Below are 18471 nucleotides of genomic sequence, written 5' to 3' on the forward strand. Positions count from 1 at the left end.
CAGTTCCATTTTACAGATAAGTAAACTGATGCCCTGAGGAGTTAAGTAATTTGTCCAACATCACACTGTTTATATAAGGTAGAGTAAGGAATCTAACTGGAATTTATTGCATTCCAGAGCAGTTGTTTTAAATCAGTCTGACGTGTATTTCAAAGCAGAGGCACCTTCTGATGAGATTCAGAGCAACAGAGGACATGACCAGAAAGGAAGCTGGAATCAGGAAGGTCTTCAGAAGCAGAATGCATGTGAGATGGGACTGAGAAGGGCAATGGATCTTTGATCAAAAGAGGTAAGAAAGGTGGCAGAGGTCGTGCACAAAGAAAAGCAGTCTGCACCGAGGTTGCAAACCAGGATGGTGTGGGTTCATGATTGGGGGGTCAGCGGGGAGGAAGGGAGGGACAGATGGAGAGAGTGAGGGAAAGAGAGGAGAGAAGGGAGAGAGGAAGAGAGACTGATTGATTGTGGTGGGTGGGAGATAAAGTTGAACCATTAGTTTGAGATCAAATCTCAGAGTGATGTGTCAAATTCTATGCTGAAAAATTCCACTTAATATTGGAGAAAATGGAGTCAGTAAAGGATTTAGGACTATGGAGCAGCATGATAAATGCTGTGGTTTGGAAATACATACCTGGCAGTGGTATGTGTGATCAATCAGAAAATGGGAAGACAAGGGAGAGATTGGTACTAGAGACAGGAATTAGTAATTTACTGCAATAATCTATCTGATAGGCAATAAGACTGGAACAATGATCATAGGAATACAGCATTAAAACATGGAGAAAGTTTGCAATACTTTGAGATGGACTTGGCCAGAAATGTGCTAAGTGAATGGATATCAGAGGCAAAGGAGAGAATGGGATGGAACGTGAAGTTTTAAGCCTGGAAAAAGAGGCAAGTCTGGGGTAGGCAGATTTGGGGAAGTGTCAAGATTGAGGTAAATCAGGAATGAGATAGAAATTAAGGAGGAGGTGAAGGTCTCTGGCAGCCATCACTTGCTATTTAAAAGAGAAGCTAAAGTGTAATTTGATAAACAAGAAAAATTAACCCCTGGAAACCTCTTGCTTCATTGTCTTTTTAAGATCAAAATTAATTGACTAGTGATTTACTGGAGACAGATATTATAAGACTATTTGGAGACTACCCTCTAAGTGTTAGTTTCCTTTCAATATAGATGCTTGTGTTAATAATGGGTAATCAGTTAATAGTTATGTTTATGATTTATGGGGCAATGTATTCTATCCATTTGGTCATCCAGTCAACAAATATGATGCTGTTCTATTCCAAGACTTGTATTAGGTGTCAGAAATTTTAGTCTTGGGTCTGTAGTCTTGTTTGAACAAATGACAAATAGTTACAATAAACTGTAGCATGCAATTGCAATTCATGTTTTTTCAGCCTTTCACTTAGCATTATACTAAGAGTAATTGCCAATAATGTGTCTCATTTAAACTTCATGATACTCTATATGATCATGATACCCATTTTCCATATTAAAACATTTTTTAAGGTTAAATAATTAGCCCATAAGTTACATAGGTAGTGTTCAAACTCAGGATTTAACTAAGCCAAAGGTTTTGACACTAAGTATGGTTTGGTAAGTGCTGTGGTTTCACAAATGCATAAGTTTATCTATAAAATGGAAGTGATATAGTATTTATACGTTTGACATGAGTACATGTTCTAATGCCCAGAATACAATTAGTACTGCTTCTCAAATAATAGCTCACAGTTTATCCAATAGTGAATTGTGTGGTCAGTTAGAATAAGGAGATACTGATGCTAAAGAGAAGAGTTAGGAGGTTATTATAAAAGTCTAGCTGACTGGCAAGGAAGACTGAAAAAATGACTATGGGAATTAAAATACAAGAATGAGTTCAAGACATTTAGAGATGAATTCTGCAGATGATTTACCTGGCTTCTATGCCACCTGCAAGGAAGTAAGCCCAAAGCCCTATGCTTGGGCCAACCTCTGTGGAACATCAGACCCTCCTTGCCCTTGGAGAATGTGACCAGGTAACTCAGCTGCAAATGGCTTCATAATGTCTCTTCAATTATTTCATCATCACCCCGTACCAGCTAGAAACAATGTCCCCTCCTAGGAATATAATTTCCAAGTCTTTTCCTGCTAGCCGTTTCTTCCACGCTGTTAAGATTCTTCTCACCCAAGAGTCTCCAAGTGCTCCAAGACTTTGCACACACTCTGCTTTCTGAACTTGGCCTCAAACTGACTTCAGCTGATTTCTCCCATGCTGGTGCTGACCACATGAGGTTTCCTAGCACCAGTTGTGTAGCATGAAGCAAAACACCAGGAAAGTGCATCAAACAGATAACACTAGAGTCAAGAGATTTGGACACAAGAGTGGTGGATGCAGACTGGGTCTCTAGGGGTACTTAAGTGCTCTGAACTTTGCAATTCCTTATCCTGATAAAAGTGATGATGAAACACATGTGAGAGGCTGTTTTGGTAATTTGATTACACATATATTTTAATTAGATAATATTATTTTAAAAATTCCTATACTCCATTTCTCTTAATTCCTCATACCTAGCAAAACCTTAGCTAATTTGATTATGCAGCCATAAACTGAATAATTGTTCATTCTTGACAACAATCTACATAACACTTAGCCAAGATGTTAACAAACTTCACAAAGTTAACATTAAAAAAATTAAAGTCAAATGGAATAAGAGGGTTATATTCATTATGCCTACCCCCCAAAAAACAATCTTTTTTTTAAATCAATTTTTAGGGAGAGAAAGAAAAGGAGAGAGAGAGAGAGAAACATCAACTTGACTGGAGATCAAACCTGTGACCTTGGCATTGCCAGCCAAAGTTCTAACCAAGTGAGCTACTTGGCCAGGGCCATTCAGAATCAATCTTGTCTAGCTTCTGAAAAGATAGGTCTCTGGAGATTTTCTGCACCAAATTTTTATTATTGTGTAACTCATTGATCAAAAAAATCTACATAAAGAGTAACTATGTCATATGGCTATAAAATATAAACTTCAGGAAAATCCACACAGTAAAAAAGTGTAATAAGAGATGGTCACATATATTTTTTTAAAGCTAATACCATGTAAAATGCTTGCCATCTATTAGTAACTGTATTGAATTAAAGGAATATGCTGATTAAATGAGTAAGTGAGTGACCATCAGAAGCATCACCTTCTAGTGATGAAGCCAACAATATTAAATATGGAATAGCTTTCACTGCATGAAATGTAAAGCAACTTGGAATGATAATGATAATAATATAGATAATGATAATGATGATGTAGTAGTAGCAAATGCTCGCAGGGCTTATTCTGACCCAAGCACTATTCAAAGTTCTTCACATGTATTAACTCATTTAATCTTCATACCAATCCTCTAAAGAATTTAATATTATTTCTGTTTTACAGACCAGAAGAGAGATGAGTAAATTGCCTAAGTGATTCGAACCAGTTAGCAGATGGGCTGGGAATTGAACCCAGGTAGCAGCTGGGGCAGAACTGGAAAACTAGTGCAGAAAAAAGAAGTACTAGTCCAGATGAGAGCAATGGGCTTTGTATAATAAATTACTTACATTAAAAACATGTCCCTGGCTGGTGTGGCTCAGTGGAGTGAGTGTCAGCCAGAGAGCAGCCAGTTTGATTCCCAGTCAGGGCACATGCCTAGGTTTTGGGCCAGGTCCCCAATTACGGGCACACAAGAGGCAACCACTCATTGGTGTTTCTCTTCCTCTCTTTCTCCCTCCCTTTCCCTCTCTCTAAAAATAAAAAATAAAATCTTTGAAAAAAACTTGGCTGATAGGCTGGGTTCGTTTTATACACATCAAATAAAATATTGCAAAATTGTTAAAAGATAATGCAAAGCAATATTCAAAGAGCCAACGACAAGGTAAAACACTCAACCAAAATGCACTTTACACTATTGTTCAAAGAGAAGAGAAAAGTGGTTAAAAAATTCAGGTTACAGAATTGTTGAAAGGATTGAGGCTCATTTGTGTATATGCTTGTCATAAAGTTCTTACATAGAGAATATGAGAGTAAAGAGTAATTAAGTTAATTTTAGAATTGGGACAGGTTTCATGCCACTACTCTAATTATCTTGATCATCCCTATAAAATAAAAACACCTATAAACTATGAAAGAAACAAACATTGAATTGAAGGGAAATATTCCATTCATATGAAGAGAGTACCTCAGTGCATCCTTAGTTTTCGGTGATATCAGTAGTTCTGTCTGTACACCATTCATAACTTCCCCATCTTCTAAGTTTTGTGTGGAATCCTGTAGAGAAACAAACCCATAAGCATGTGGATGCTATGCATGTAGAATTGAAAATTTGAATGAAATGTCTCAACATGAAAGAGTAAATGGTTTTACTCTGGATATATACAATATGCTCCAATTTCTCTGAAGACTGGAAACAGGTGTTAATCTTTTCAGTGCTTTCAATTTTGTTCTCTCTCCCGTTTGGGTTCTGAAATACTCAAATGGGCCATTTACACAAGGCAATATGTTAAGAGCTTTGGAATATATCATTTAGGTACCTGCTACTCAACCATAAGTTTTTGGGACTCAAGGTTTTCAATCAGCAAAATAAAAAGGTACTGAAAGGAAGGTGCCATTGATGTACTGGCTTTAAAGTACCATACTTGCTTGTATTCCCCTCCTTTAGTGACACTGAAATACAGGAAAGCAAATCCATGGGAAAATGCTGCCTGGCAAGGGCACTTCTGTCCAAAGTGTAATAGGAATGTTGCACAAGAAGAAATCTGGAGTTCTTCGTCTGTTATGAGCCTTTGATTCTGAGGATGATCTTCATCACACAGAAAGCAAAATTAACCATTTGATTTCTTAAATGGTAAACACTCTTCCCCTACAGAGAGGTAAGAGTGCCAGAGAGGCGCTTTACTCTAGGACAGTGGTAAATTTGAGTTGGATGTCATATGAGGGGAGACTGGGCTCTAGAAAGCACACCTGATACAGATTTCCATTTGTGTAAGACATCAGGGCTCCAGTAGGCTACGGAACGGTACTTCGGTGAAGTAATTCTGCAGATACACTACCGTTCAGAAGCAGAGTCACAAATAAATGTGTCAGTCATGGACTTGGGTTTCAACGAAACAACAAACCACATGGCCAATGACCCATTATTTGCAATCAGCACCTGTAAACAGAGCTCTCATGGATCTGAAGGTACCATTTCAACAACAAAAAGTCAATATATGAATTAAGAGTTGACCATAACAGGATTAGGTTAATACCCTGGAATAAGAAGACACAGAGCCACAACTTAAGCAGTTCGTCATAGTCAATGGAGCAAAAATAGAAATGTACTTCACTTTTAGACTAAGAAGCAACATTTCCTGTAGGGATTGGTAGTTTTATGAAGAACTTGCTCTAGATTTTTAAAATTTGTTTTCTCCTCTCTACAGATAAAGAAAGTCACCAAATCTTAAAAGATGACTGTCTTTGAACACTTCCAAACATTTGTGTTTTTATGAACAGCTAGACACAGCTTTACATAGAAAGGACACAGGGCTGGGCAGGTGAAAAAGTACTTAGGAAGACAATTTAACAAAACACTGCATTTGTGACTATCGCACATGTCAGACAATTTGATGTCAAAATCATGAACTTTCTCAGCCGTCTGTTTCACACAGGGCAGCGCCCCAGGAAGGCATGTCCGTCCATAGTCCACTGTGTGTTAAACACGGAACACGGTAGTCATTTAAGAACATTAATGGACAAATGAGCCGGGTGGGAGCGAGTCAGTTTTCAATGGCTGTTTAATAAATCACCCCCAAATTTAATGGGTTAAAAAATAAACATTATCACTCATTTTCCGAGAGTCAGATGGAGAAGCAGCCTGTCTGGGAGGTTCGGGGTGGAAGTTCCCCTGAGGTGGTAGTCAGCTGCCAGCAGGACCTCGGCGCAGTGCCCTGAGGGCTGGGCTGCAGTTTTAGGACTGACTCTTTTTTTTTCTTGTAAAAACTTTATTAAGATATAATCCACAAAACATTAAATTCTTCCTTCTAAAGAGTACAGTGCAGTCATGTTTAGCTTTTTCACAGTGTTGCAATTATCACCACTGATTTTAGAATAATTTCAAAGCCCCCAAAAGAAACCCCTTACATATTAGTTATCACTTCCCATGCTCCCTGGCCCCCCAGTGCCCCCAGCAATCAATCTGCTTTTTGTCTCTTAACAAACATTTCACATAAACAGGATCGTAAGATATGCAGTTTCTATCTCATAGTATTGTGTAATGCTCTCAAGTCTCATTCCATGCTGCAGCATGTATCAGTATTTCCTTCAATTTTATAGTCAAATGATATTTCATTGTATAGATACGAGGTCTGTCCAGGAAGTATCCAGCCATGCACCATGCAAAATAGAGACCTCTACTGAAGAAGATACAAGATACAAGAAGCATTGCACATAGGACAATGACACCACAGTCCTCATCTAAGCAGGCACCTTGGGACTTCACACAGTTCTCCCAAATGCCATCAGTGGCTGCATTATACTTTCTGGAATCTCATTGACGGACTGAAATCTCTTCCCTTTCAAAGGTGATTTTAGTTTTGAGAAAAGCCAGAAGTTGCAGGGCATGGAATCTTGGCTGTAGGGGGGCTGAGTCATCTGGGTGATTTGATGTTTCACCAAAACACTCTGTATAAGATGCGATGCATGAGCTGGTGTGTTGTGATGAAGCTGCCAATCACCAGCTAGTTGCCCATAGCTGTGTGGCCTTCTGAATCATCTGAATAGTTTCCATGGAGGAATGTCCAAGCTTAATGCAAAATTTGATGCAGATCTATTGTCATTTTGAATGGGACAGACACACAGCACTCAACTGCACCTACTGTCCCCACTGTCTAGTACAGTGAAGTCGACATGGTTCACACACACATTCCAGTCCATTCTCTTTGGCTGCCAGGGTACATCAAAATCTTTCTCATTGTATCAACAATGGCTGGACTTTTTTATGGATATATCACATTTTGTTGACCCACTCAACTTTATGGGCGTCTATTTGCACTTTTGCTGATTATGAATAATGTCACTATGGACATTTGAAATAATTATGAAATAATGTTAACAGGAAGAAGTTCTTGCATAGGTGTATATTTTCAATTCTTTTGGGTATATACCTAAGAGTGAAACTATTGTATCATATGATACGTCTAGGTTTAGTATTTTTAGGAACTGCTATACTACTTCCAAAGTGTATGCACAATTTTATATTCCCATAGGCAGTGTATGAAGATTCCAATTTCTCTGTATCTTTGCCAGAACTTATTTTCCTTAAAAATTTGTTCTTCACCATCTTTTTGGATGTGAAGTGATTTGCATTTGGGGGATGACTAATGACGGTGAGCATCCTTTCATATGATTATTAAACATTTGTATATCTTCTTTTGAGACATGTCTAATTACATGAATTTTTATTATTGAGTTGTAAGAGTTCATTACATTGTTTTACAAATGCCAGTTCTCCCAATTTTTTCCCTTTGCCCTCCTCCACCCATCTCAACCCCCGCTCCCACAGTCAGTTCCCACACTGTTGCCCATGCCCATGGGTCACTCATACACGTTCTTTGTCTAGTCCTCTCCCCTTTTTCCCACTGTTTCACCCCCCCCCCTCTGGAGCAGACTTTTGGTCTGCTCCATGTTTTCACCTTCTTGATATACCTTTTGAAGTACATAAAACTTTTTTTAATTTTAATGAAATCCAACTTTTCTTTTTTTGTTGCTTATGTTTTTGGCGTTGTGTCCAAGAAACACTGCCTGCCACAAGGTCACAGAGATTTACTCCTTTATTTTCTCTTAAGAGTGTTATAGTATTGCCTGTTACTTTTAGGTTAATTACTACTTTGAGTTAACTGTTATATATGGTATGAAGTAAGGGTCTGACTTCATAACTGGCATGTGAATATTTAGTTGTGCCCACACTGTTTGTTTAAAAGACTCTTTTTCCCCCAACTGAATTGTCTTGACACCTATATCAAAATTCAATCAGCCAAAACGTAAGGGTGTATTTCTGGACCCACAGTTCTATTTCATTGATCTTATGTGAGTCTCACGCCAGTACTACGCAGTCTGGATTATCGCAGCTCTGTACTAAGTTTTGAAAGCAGGAAGTTTTTCTCCAATTTGTTCCTTTTCAAGTTTGTTTTGGTTATTCTGGGTCCCTTGCATTTCCACATGAGTTTTAGAATCAGGACATCAGTTTCTGCAGAAAAAGCCATTGGATTTTTTGATAAGCATAGCATTCAATCAATCAATTTACAGTTTTACCTTTTTAACAATATAAAGTCTCCTAATCTGTGAACAGTTAGTAGTGGTTGTTACTTGAAATCAGTATTTTTGGCTTTGTAATTATGCAGAGGCTCTTTATCTCCAGGATGACAAAGAAAAAATTGGCATTTTTGCTATAGACTTTTAACTATCTAGTTTTGCCTCCTGATCCCTACTCCTCATGGAACTGCCATGTTGACCCCGAGATGATGCGAGAAAATAGCATACTTTCTGGATCAGATCAACATTCTTCAAGGTTAAAAAGACTGTTCTTCTAGTTCTAGTTAGATGGTAAGTAAAGATTCTATTTATGTCAACAACACACTTAATGCTCCAATTATATGGAAATGTCAATTAGAGTGTGAAAGCAATATTGGGCCAATTGCCATGTAATGATCTGCTCAAGGGTAATTCTGAACTGACTGTCGTTTTAGAGCAATCACATCAATAACTAGATTTAAAAAAGAACACACACAACACAAACTTGTATGTCTGAGAGAAGAGTCGAACTAATTTGAAAGTAGCATCAGAATGAAGGGGGGGAATAGAACAACTGTAATGGCATAATCAATAAAATAAAGTAAAACAAAACAAAAAACCCTTTGCCTTGCCACAGCTAACGAAAAGGGCAGTAACTGTAGGTTATCATCTCAACTAATGGGCAGTGTTTGTCATTTGCCCAAATCACGTCTATATATTGCAGTAACAGAGTTCTTTGACATTCCCAAGAGATGGGGCAGGCAGACAAATGCTTAGGGTGCTCTAGAAGGACACAAAGTCAATTCCAAATCTACTTCAACAACACAGCAGTAATGCAGTACTTTAAGAGTTATAGGCCAGGACCGTTTGTTTATCAACAGAGTTCACAAGATAACTTTTTCTAAATATTAAAAATAATTGAGAAATGATAATTTAAGAGCATTTAGAATTTCCCCTCAATAAATTAGTTACATGGGGGAATAGTCACAAAGCAAGAGATATCTAAAAATAAAAATTATATTTTCTTTAAAAATTATATTTTTCATACAGTATTTAAGTGACTTTGAGAAAAAAATCTGTAAAACCAGGACTTAAGTTTGGAAGTGAAAGGGAAAAATATCATTCTGAAGGACTAGAGGTGTAAACAGCTGGTACTAAGCGGCCACCATCAATCTTCAGCATTAGACCCGAGGACTAATACGTGATGTCAAACCCTCCAATGTGCCTCTGGAAAACACAGTGGTTTGGGAGGCTCCATAGTTAACTCATTAATGAAATGATTACAATTCTTATTTTTAATGTTAACTTAAAATAGAGGGATTTGATCAGTTGCATAGAATATGAGGGCACAAAGCTACTTCAAAACATATTTTGTCCTTTCCTCTGGCCACGTCACAATCCTTTGCCCTCTGATAAAGTTCAGCAGAAGGTCATGACTTGGCAACCAGGTGAGATCTTTAAGAAGCTTGTTCTTTACTTATTTTATCAAAATGGGGAACATATCATATATGGTTCTCACAAGAGACAAGTTTAATTACTCCAACTTTTAAAAAGTGAACTTTTTTAGCAACGCCTTTAGGATCACGGGAGCATTTCTGACAGGCAGAATGAGTTCGATTTAAACATCCCCGCACTATTTTTAACTTTAAAATCAACACTTACATAAATATTCCCAAACCAATTAGCAGCAGCTGGAAAGTGAAGGTGTTTACATTTAGTGAGCAGGAGTGCTAACCGCCGCCCGCGCTCACAGGCAGCATGGAAGGGGCCACGCACCAGGCGGGGCTGCCCCTCTCCAGGGTGATGGAGATGCTGGCACCGGGCTATCGTTTCATAGTCACAGTCAGTACAGGCCGCTGACTTCATACAGGAGAGTGTGTTCACTATGCAGCACCCTTCACTTCTACATCTCCATGTAAACTTAGCACGTTCGATGAGACTTTTGGGAAGAAAACACTACCCAAATTCTCATTGCTTTACCCTAGCTGACCACAGCTATAAAACAATATTATAAACAGCTTTTACAGCTCAGATTTTCATCTCTCATGTGAGAACTAAAATAGATGTCCCTTTGACGTAAACTAGGCGAGAATACACAGCTGTGACTGCTTTCCCGTCAACGCATTTCACCCATAGTTGAAATGACTTGCCCACAAAATTTTAACTGCAACTGAGTTATGTTTCAAAAGCTCAGGTGCATTTTAAAACAAGATTTTCATTCTAACATGTCAATTGCATGTTTTTAAAAAATTGCACGTGAATTTTACAGTGAACGTAATAGAAAAATTGCACAGAGAGGATTCGAATGCCACATGCACACGCCTGGCATTCATACATAAACATAATGTAAATTTTAATTTTAAAATGAACATTTTATGCATACTTTTAGAATACTTGTTTTAATTTTTAGAACAAGAATATCTGTGCTAAAGTAAAAACAAGGGGCATATCATAAGCACACATATGAAATGAGCATGCATTGTGGTAGTTAAGTAGTTAAGTAGTTCAAGCGTGATCCAACAAGTATTCGTCATGCCTTGGTCAATGTATTTCATGGAAAAGTCTCTCAGCGTCACAGATACTACCCCAAATGTTTTGGTCCTAGTAATTTAACATGGCCATAATTTATTTTATATATATCAAAATAAGTAATTATAGATAATAAAATAATGGAATGTAAATTATATAATAAAATAATTTAATATAACATAATGTGATTATATAATGCATATTAGATTATATAGTCATATTTCTAAAAATTGGCTAGACAACTAGAGATTTGAAAAGTGCTAAATCACAAGTCTCTTAAGAATAAGAACTGCGCTTTATTTCTTTTATTCAGTACTTGTACCAGAGCTGCACACACTTGAGTGTGAGTCAGAGTCACCTGGAGTCCTGCGACATCACATCGCTGGGCCCATTGGATGTTCTGATGGAGCAGGTTCAGGGTGAGGCCTGTCAGCTGCATTTCTAACAGGTTGGTGATGCTGTCAGTCAAGGAACAATGCTTTGAAAAATGCTGCCTTAAAGCAACTAGTGCACATCCTCAAAACCCCTGAACAATGTAAATAAATCCCCAGACAGACTGTGCTGATGAGTTGGCCTAGTCAGCTAGTGTCAGAGCGAAGGAAACGCAGGCCCAGAAGAGAGCAACTGCTCCCTTTGTGCTATTGTGATAACGACAGCGCCATAATCCAGGGCCCTTGGTACTCAAGTCAGTGTTCTTTCTGTGAACCAGGGTAAACGGTCAGAGAGTTAATAAATGTGGAACTTCTTCATTTATGGGTCCTTTAACTTTCAACAATGCTAACAAAACTCTAATAATGTCTTGAATGTAGTTGACCTTTCTTTCAAAGATTTCAAAACATTTCACATGTAACTAGAAGCATATCCATAACGATCCTAAACAATATTTTGGCATTCATATTTGAATTTTCTACGTGGACATATTGAAGTACAAAAAGATTAGTATCTTGTCCCAGGTGAATCTAAGGGTCAAAGAAAGAACGAAGATTACTTAGGACTCGTATCTCTTAAGACTTAGGTTTGCATGTAAACATGTTAAGTATATTTACCTTGTAATTTCTCCTAGCTACTAATTTTAGACGAATGGGGTAAGAAAATAATATAATATCATGAAACATTAAAATAAATGATTTACATAAAAAACTATCAAGTGTTTCATTATTCTAGAGATACAGCTCTAATAATAGCATTTTTAAGTAAAAAGTTTTGTTTTGGGAACACAATTACATTATAAATAATCTATTAACTGCTCTCTGGCTAATCTTGAAAGCAGTTAAAAACAGCAACACCAATGGGTTGCTGGGATCCTTGGCTGTGGGGTGAGTGTGCGGACCTACACACACTCTCGGTGCTGAGCCATGGGGTAAGGCACCTCAAGGCGTGTGGGGTAAAACTGCACTGAGTTTCAACAGTTCTGGGCTTTGTAAAATACACTGAAGGTCAACGATCTTCCAGTTGACTGTCTCACAGACCTCATGCAGTTTGGAATAACGTGCCACACAGGTGAAATACCACTGACCCTTGCCCTGGCATCATCCCATAAACCAAAAGGTCCTGGGGTTTATTCTTGGTCAGGGCACATGCCTGGGTTGTAGTTTCAGTTGCCAGTCAGGGTGGCCGTGCAAGAGGCAAACGATCAATGTTTCTCTCACATCGATGTTTCTCTCCTTCTCCTTCTTCTTTCCTTTCCCTCTCTCTAGAATCAATAAATAAAAAAAAATTTAAATAAAGAAATACCACTGACTCTCAACACACTCACATGAGTTGGCCACATCTGTGTCCAAGAGATGCTGAGTGGTTTTAATGGATTTAATAAAAATAAATTTGAAAGGAGAAAGACCAAGGTATAGTAGTAAAATTAAGCTCTGGTCTAAGACAAAGGAGACAGGGTTTCCATTATTTCTCTCACTGCTTTGCCTGGTGACCATACACTTAATGTCCTGGCCTCACCTGCACCATCTGTCAAACAGGCCAAGAAGAGTTCTGTTTCCTTCCCAGGTGTAACGTATCCCAGAACTCAGTGAAGGGACACTACAGAGTCAGGCAGGTGAGCCCTTACTAAAGAAATAATAAAATTCTTCAACAGGTAAATCTGAACAAATGTTTTCTTGGAAAGCTTCCTTTGAGAAGCAAGCTCTCACAGAGACACACAATTTTATACTTTCTCAACATACTGATTCTAAATAACGTTTGAGGAACAAGTCCATGGCACGTGCAATAAAACTAAAGCCTTCCCTCCACACCTCATTCACTTTCTTTGTATCTTCCCATGATGTTTTCTTGGATATCTCCTTTCCTTATTGTTAATAATTAGCATAGTTATAGTTCATTGTTAAGATTTCCCAGTATTCTGGCTGAGATTTGAGAAGACAAATTTTAAAAATAAATTTTAAAAAATGCATACCTTTTACACATTTTATTGGTTGAGGTTTTTCTGGTGCTTGTATGTGTGTGTTTTGTTGGTTTGTTTCCTGTAGAAGTGTATAAAGTGGCCTTAACTAAACCTGATACTAGATAATGGAAACATAGCTGTGGGTTTTAAAGAAGGTGGGGAAGAAGGGGCAAATTTGGTTCAGTTTGTGAGGAGAGGACTAGACACAGTGACCAATGTCACGTAGATATCAAAAGGGAAAGCCAGTCTGTTCCCTATGCTGTGCTTCACATCCCCGTGACGACTTAACTGTGACGGTGCTATTTGGGCACCGGAAGTATCCGGGGGAGCACGTGTCAAGTATGTGCTTGTCTAACTACTACACTGTACATCTGAAAGTAATACAAAATAACACTGAACATAAACTATAATGGAAAACATTAAAAAAATTAAAAACACTAAAACAAAATAAAAAGAAAACCACTACTGACACCGTGGTCAGCAGTTCACCTGCGCTGTTGGTCTTTCCAGCAGAAGACTGACGACACCAACAGGTGTGCCGCTTCCCACTCAGATTAGGTTTAATGAAGAGCTGCGTTAAAACCCTCACAACTGTGCGGGTTCAGAAGTTCAACGAGGACAGTGTGCAACCCCTACATCGAGGTCCACTGTTTCTTCCTCATGCTCAAACAACATTTTTAGAAGATGCTAAACATAACAGTGGCAAACAACTGCATTTTTTCAAATACAAGACTGACACAAACAGGTCTACAATGACTACTTTGATTTGCAACTGGATTATTTTCTCCAGCCAGTTACAGCTAATTTCCCTGGCTCTCTGTATCATTAAATGCTGCAACACAAATGACTTGGGCCAGCACTTCAGTTCACCACAACAATGCTGCGTGTTACCCAAGGGATGAAGATGCAGGGCAACAGAACGCATGCTCCCACCAGGTCTGCTTCAGATCGTGCGTCCATCATACAGCATACGATCAAAGCTATTGCAAACATCTGCTTTTCCTTTAATCTCTGTTTAAACTTCCTCATCTTCTCAAATATTTAGAATACAGGTTTGTCAAAATGGGTGGTTTGATGGCACCAGGGCCTCATGTATAACTCCAAACCACCACTTAATGCTGGTAAACACATAAAGACTCAAGGACGCCAGGATAACTCAGCAATTACAGAACATTCCTAGCTGAACCACTTTCCTTTGGCTGGCTGAAATGTATTTGAGTCAGGTTTGACTCTGCTGAGTGTGCCACACGCTTTTAAGTAAAGCTACAGATTCTGGGTTTTGACAGGAAGAGTGCAAACATTGAAAAAAATTCATTATTTGGGGAATACCTTAATTTGCATGAGCATTTCACTTGTGCTGGCACAGGCACATGGGAGGAAAATCTTCACTAGGAAACGCTGCTGTAGACGCTTTTGCGTCAATGGACCAAGTCTGTGGCTGTTTCCGGAAGGGAAAAGGCATAGGGACTTATGTGTAGGCTTAGCCTATTTGCATGTTTCAAAGAGAAATTTTCAAAAATAGGAAGCCAAAATTCTATGTTGGAAAATCCTCCGTCATCATCAGGAGAACCAAGTTTACAACCCATCTTCATTCATGAATGAGGCATGTTCAAGGACTTTTTAAAAAAGGCTTTTTATTGCTTATGCAGATAGGCATTGCACTATCTTCTCATCCAGCTTGCGTGGCCAAGTGCACTTATTTCTCTTCTATGACCTTCATATAGCTTCTCACACAATCACTTGGCTATTCACTTTGTCTTTCTTGCACTTCACTTTCTGACACCTTTATTGGAAGCCTCTGGTTGCAAAAACTACCTTACTCGCTTATGTTATAAGGTCTACTGAAAATAAGCAATTTGGGGAAGAATTTTTTGCAGACAGCCTAAGATGCACTTGAAGCAATCCTAGCTATGACATATATGAAGAACAAAGAGCAGCAGAGGAGGAAAAGCACTGTATGGAAAAAAGAAGTGGGTGATCCAGAGCTGGCTGCATTTTGGATTTTAATAGCACATGGAAAGAGCTTCAAAATGGTGCAGAAGTCTGAACTGCTGACAACAGCTGTAGTCACAGGTAGCAGTCAGCAAAAGGTTTGTTTTTGCTTTTGCTTTTGGACATAGAGACACCACAGCAAGCTGGAAGAAATTCTGCAAAAGGAGCTATCACCAAATCAGAATGTACTGTAATCACTCTAGGAAACCACTGCCTTGCTATTCAAATACAAATGCCCTTTACTTAAAAGTGTTCACAGTGCTTCAGAGGTTTGGGACAGCATTGCCCTATTAAAAAGGTCACTTCAGTTAACTGTCAACAGCTAACATATAAGCTCTGTGAGGGCTCACTGATATATCCCCAAAATCTAGAAGAATGCCTGGTATAGACTAGATGCTCAACAAATATCTGGACACACCAGCTACCTAGACCACTTCCGCTTGTCTGGCAAGCATCCACCCATCCTCTAACAGTCTGGGCTCTTTCTCGGTGAGCACTCTGCACAGACTTGGTGTTGCTCCTCAGGGCCCCCCATCTGCCATGCAAGAACTCTCCAGTGACATTCATCTCAGGGTAGGCAATGATTCCTTTACAGGTCTTCTCCCTTGCTTGGTTTGATATCCTTAACATGGGGAGGTAACGGGGTGCTGAGCTAGAGGTCCAATAATGGGAAGGCCCTCACTAATCTGGCTGCGGAAGCAGAGCAGGGTCTTTGAGAATTACTTCACATATCGAAAGAAATTGGCCAGTGTTTTAGTAATGCCAATGGCTGTGTGCTCTGTGCCAGGGAGGTGCGAGTGACTCTAACCCATGACTCTAACCCATGAGGCGGTCTCCCCACTCCCTGCACCAGCACCTTGAAGGTGGCTCCTATGTCACAGGGCCATGCCTGGCCAGACCAACAATGGCAGCCAAGGAGGGCAGGAGATACGGGGAAGAGCAGGTGTAACCCAATGTGGGAGGAGTTGGATGGGGTTATCCTATCCACAGAGGAAGATCCACCCTGGGGTTTAACTTAGGCACAGGGCAGCCGCGCTATCTTGGCCACACGGTTTGAAAGGATGCAGAAGGACCCCTGCTGGCCCGCCATGAGGAAATGCCTTGTGGTTTTGGATTTGGAGCAAGAGGAAAGCCAAGCACAGAAGACTGGAAGAAACTGGAATACAGACGGGAATCTGACCAGCTAAACTACAGACTTCGGTTTCTTTTCCTAAGAGACAGTACCCCTGACTGGCCTGGTTTGGCAAGGGGAGGCAGGACTCTGTGTTTGTGGGTGTTTTTTAGCTTCTAAAGGGAATGTGATTTAATGGCAGAATTCTGCCATTACTCTAAACCTGTATAATTTTTGAATAAATAGTTCCTTGCCTTTTCATAAGACTCTGGCTTTGGGGGTCACAGTTTTTTGGCGGCAGGCAACGGAACCCAGAGGAACGGAGCCCAGAGTGGTTCTGTTTCACGGAGAGTGTCTTCTCGATTCTTGTATACCTATCACCTAGCACAGGCCTGGAAAATGATAAATATTCCACTTCGGGGGTGTTTACTTTATAAGGAAATCCTTTCCCTAGAAATCCTTCCCCTTAGAAGCTTTTAGGCTAACTTTCAACAGAAGAAAATAATACCCGAACATTTACGAACCCTCTACAGCTTGCAGATTATTATGCTGGACTCCGTGGGGGAAATTCAAAGATGAATATGACACTGTCTTTGCATTCAAAGCTGCAAGCTAGCTGGAACCATGGCCAGAGGCATCTCTGGCAAGAGAATTTAAAGTAGAATTGAAAGCTAATCTTTATTTATGGATTGAAATAATTGAAGTAAAAGAGACTGCACCTATTTATACCTGCCTGGTTATGTTTCTTCATATATGCTTTTATATTTTATTTATAATAATGTAATTTAAAATGACTTCCATTATTTATAAACTGTATCTAAACCAATATTTAAAACCGTCTAAGTTCCACAGTGGCTGGAAGCTTGAATTTGCTGGCTCTTGCCAGCTGGGAAGGGAATCTGGCCATGCGAAACCTGCAGATCTTGAACCTTTGGACCGGAGGTTACTGATCACAGAGGGGACATCCCACCTGAGGCAGGACTGAGAGCAAGTCCCTCCCCCCACCCGCCCCCACCCCTCACTGCAGTCAAGCTATTTTGAACCTTTTGTACAACATTCTTCTCTTCTTCCAGCTATCCCATCTCTTTAGATCCAAACACAGTCAAGGTGAAGAAAACTCTTGGGCCAGTTCTTTTCTCCCATTGGGCACCTCCTTACCATTCAATGGCTATCAGTTCCCAAAGGCCTCCAAACGCTTCTCCCCTGTTATTTTCACGAAGGCCCTGAAACTCTTTCATCAGCTCAAGAATTTCTCCAAGTACTCCCTCTTCTCCCTTGACTTAAATGGAGGCTGACCTTCCCCAGGGACACTACTTGCACAGCAGCCCTCTGAAGTAGGGCACGCTCATTCTCTGTGCGCCGCCAAGCCCCACCCTGGACCTGCTTCCACACTGAGATCCCCTGCTTCCTCCTTTAGGACCGGCGCATCCTTCTCATTGCCTTCACTGTCGGTCGCCAACTTGGTCTCCACCATTCCCTCTGGTCCCATGATTGTAATTTATTTCTCTTTCTTCTTCCATGCCTTATCTTCCACTATCATCCTGTGGCTTCCACTTCCACGGCTCTAACACCTTAACTTCACTCAGTACCTTCTTTCTATTTCAGAAACTGTAATCAAAAGGGAAATCAAAGATATACCAAGGGAGAGATTCCAGGCTAAGTCCTCATTGCTCATCCACAAGATGTTCTTGATGGCTCAGGGCTAGCAACCCACAAGTGAAACAGGACTCACTCAATTCACATTTACTGAGGATCCCCTTTTGTGCCAGGCACCATGCTAAGCACTGGAGACGTACAGAAAAATAAATAAAAGCATGCACGCCTATGCACTCACATACACACTGTGCACCTTAATGAGCTCATTCTGGGCAGGGAGGGGGAAACTGGCCAGAGAGAAGATGCCAGTGACTGGCTTTTCCACTGTTCCCCTTTCGTATGCTCTGTAATTTAGCTCATCTGAGCACCAGTCAGATCCCAACTATACTGTTATTATTTCTTCGAACTCAACTCCTTTCAAAGTGTGACAGCAGGCATATACAAACAGACTAACAGAAATGAACCATTCTCCACGTACAACAGTGTTTTTAACTTGTTTGTCAGGGGGATCCTTGTCTCATCTGCAAAACAAATGATGTAATATTTCCTCTCCTGATAAAGATATACATATGCACACACACAG

The 18471-nt window shown here is 39.8% G+C and overlaps 1 protein-coding gene across 3 annotated transcripts in view; it reads right to left on the bottom strand.

Annotated features, from left to right (window-relative positions):
• Positions 1 to 18471, bottom strand: part of PARD3B (par-3 family cell polarity regulator beta) — a 977832-nt gene that overhangs the window by 465215 nt on the left and 494146 nt on the right. For all 3 annotated transcript variants that reach the window (XM_037166016.2, XM_037166014.2, XM_037166017.2), the window contains exon 5: positions 4184 to 4272. In XM_037166016.2, the coding sequence (XP_037021911.2) occupies positions 4184 to 4272 (89 nt within the window). The remainder of the gene's footprint in view (positions 1 to 4183; positions 4273 to 18471) is intronic.

Source organism: Artibeus jamaicensis, unplaced genomic scaffold (genome assembly GCF_021234435.1).
Source record: "Artibeus jamaicensis isolate MK-2021 breed Jamaican fruit bat unplaced genomic scaffold, CSHL_Jam_final contig_1015, whole genome shotgun sequence".
NCBI classification, from domain to species: Eukaryota; Metazoa; Chordata; class Mammalia; order Chiroptera; family Phyllostomidae; genus Artibeus; species Artibeus jamaicensis.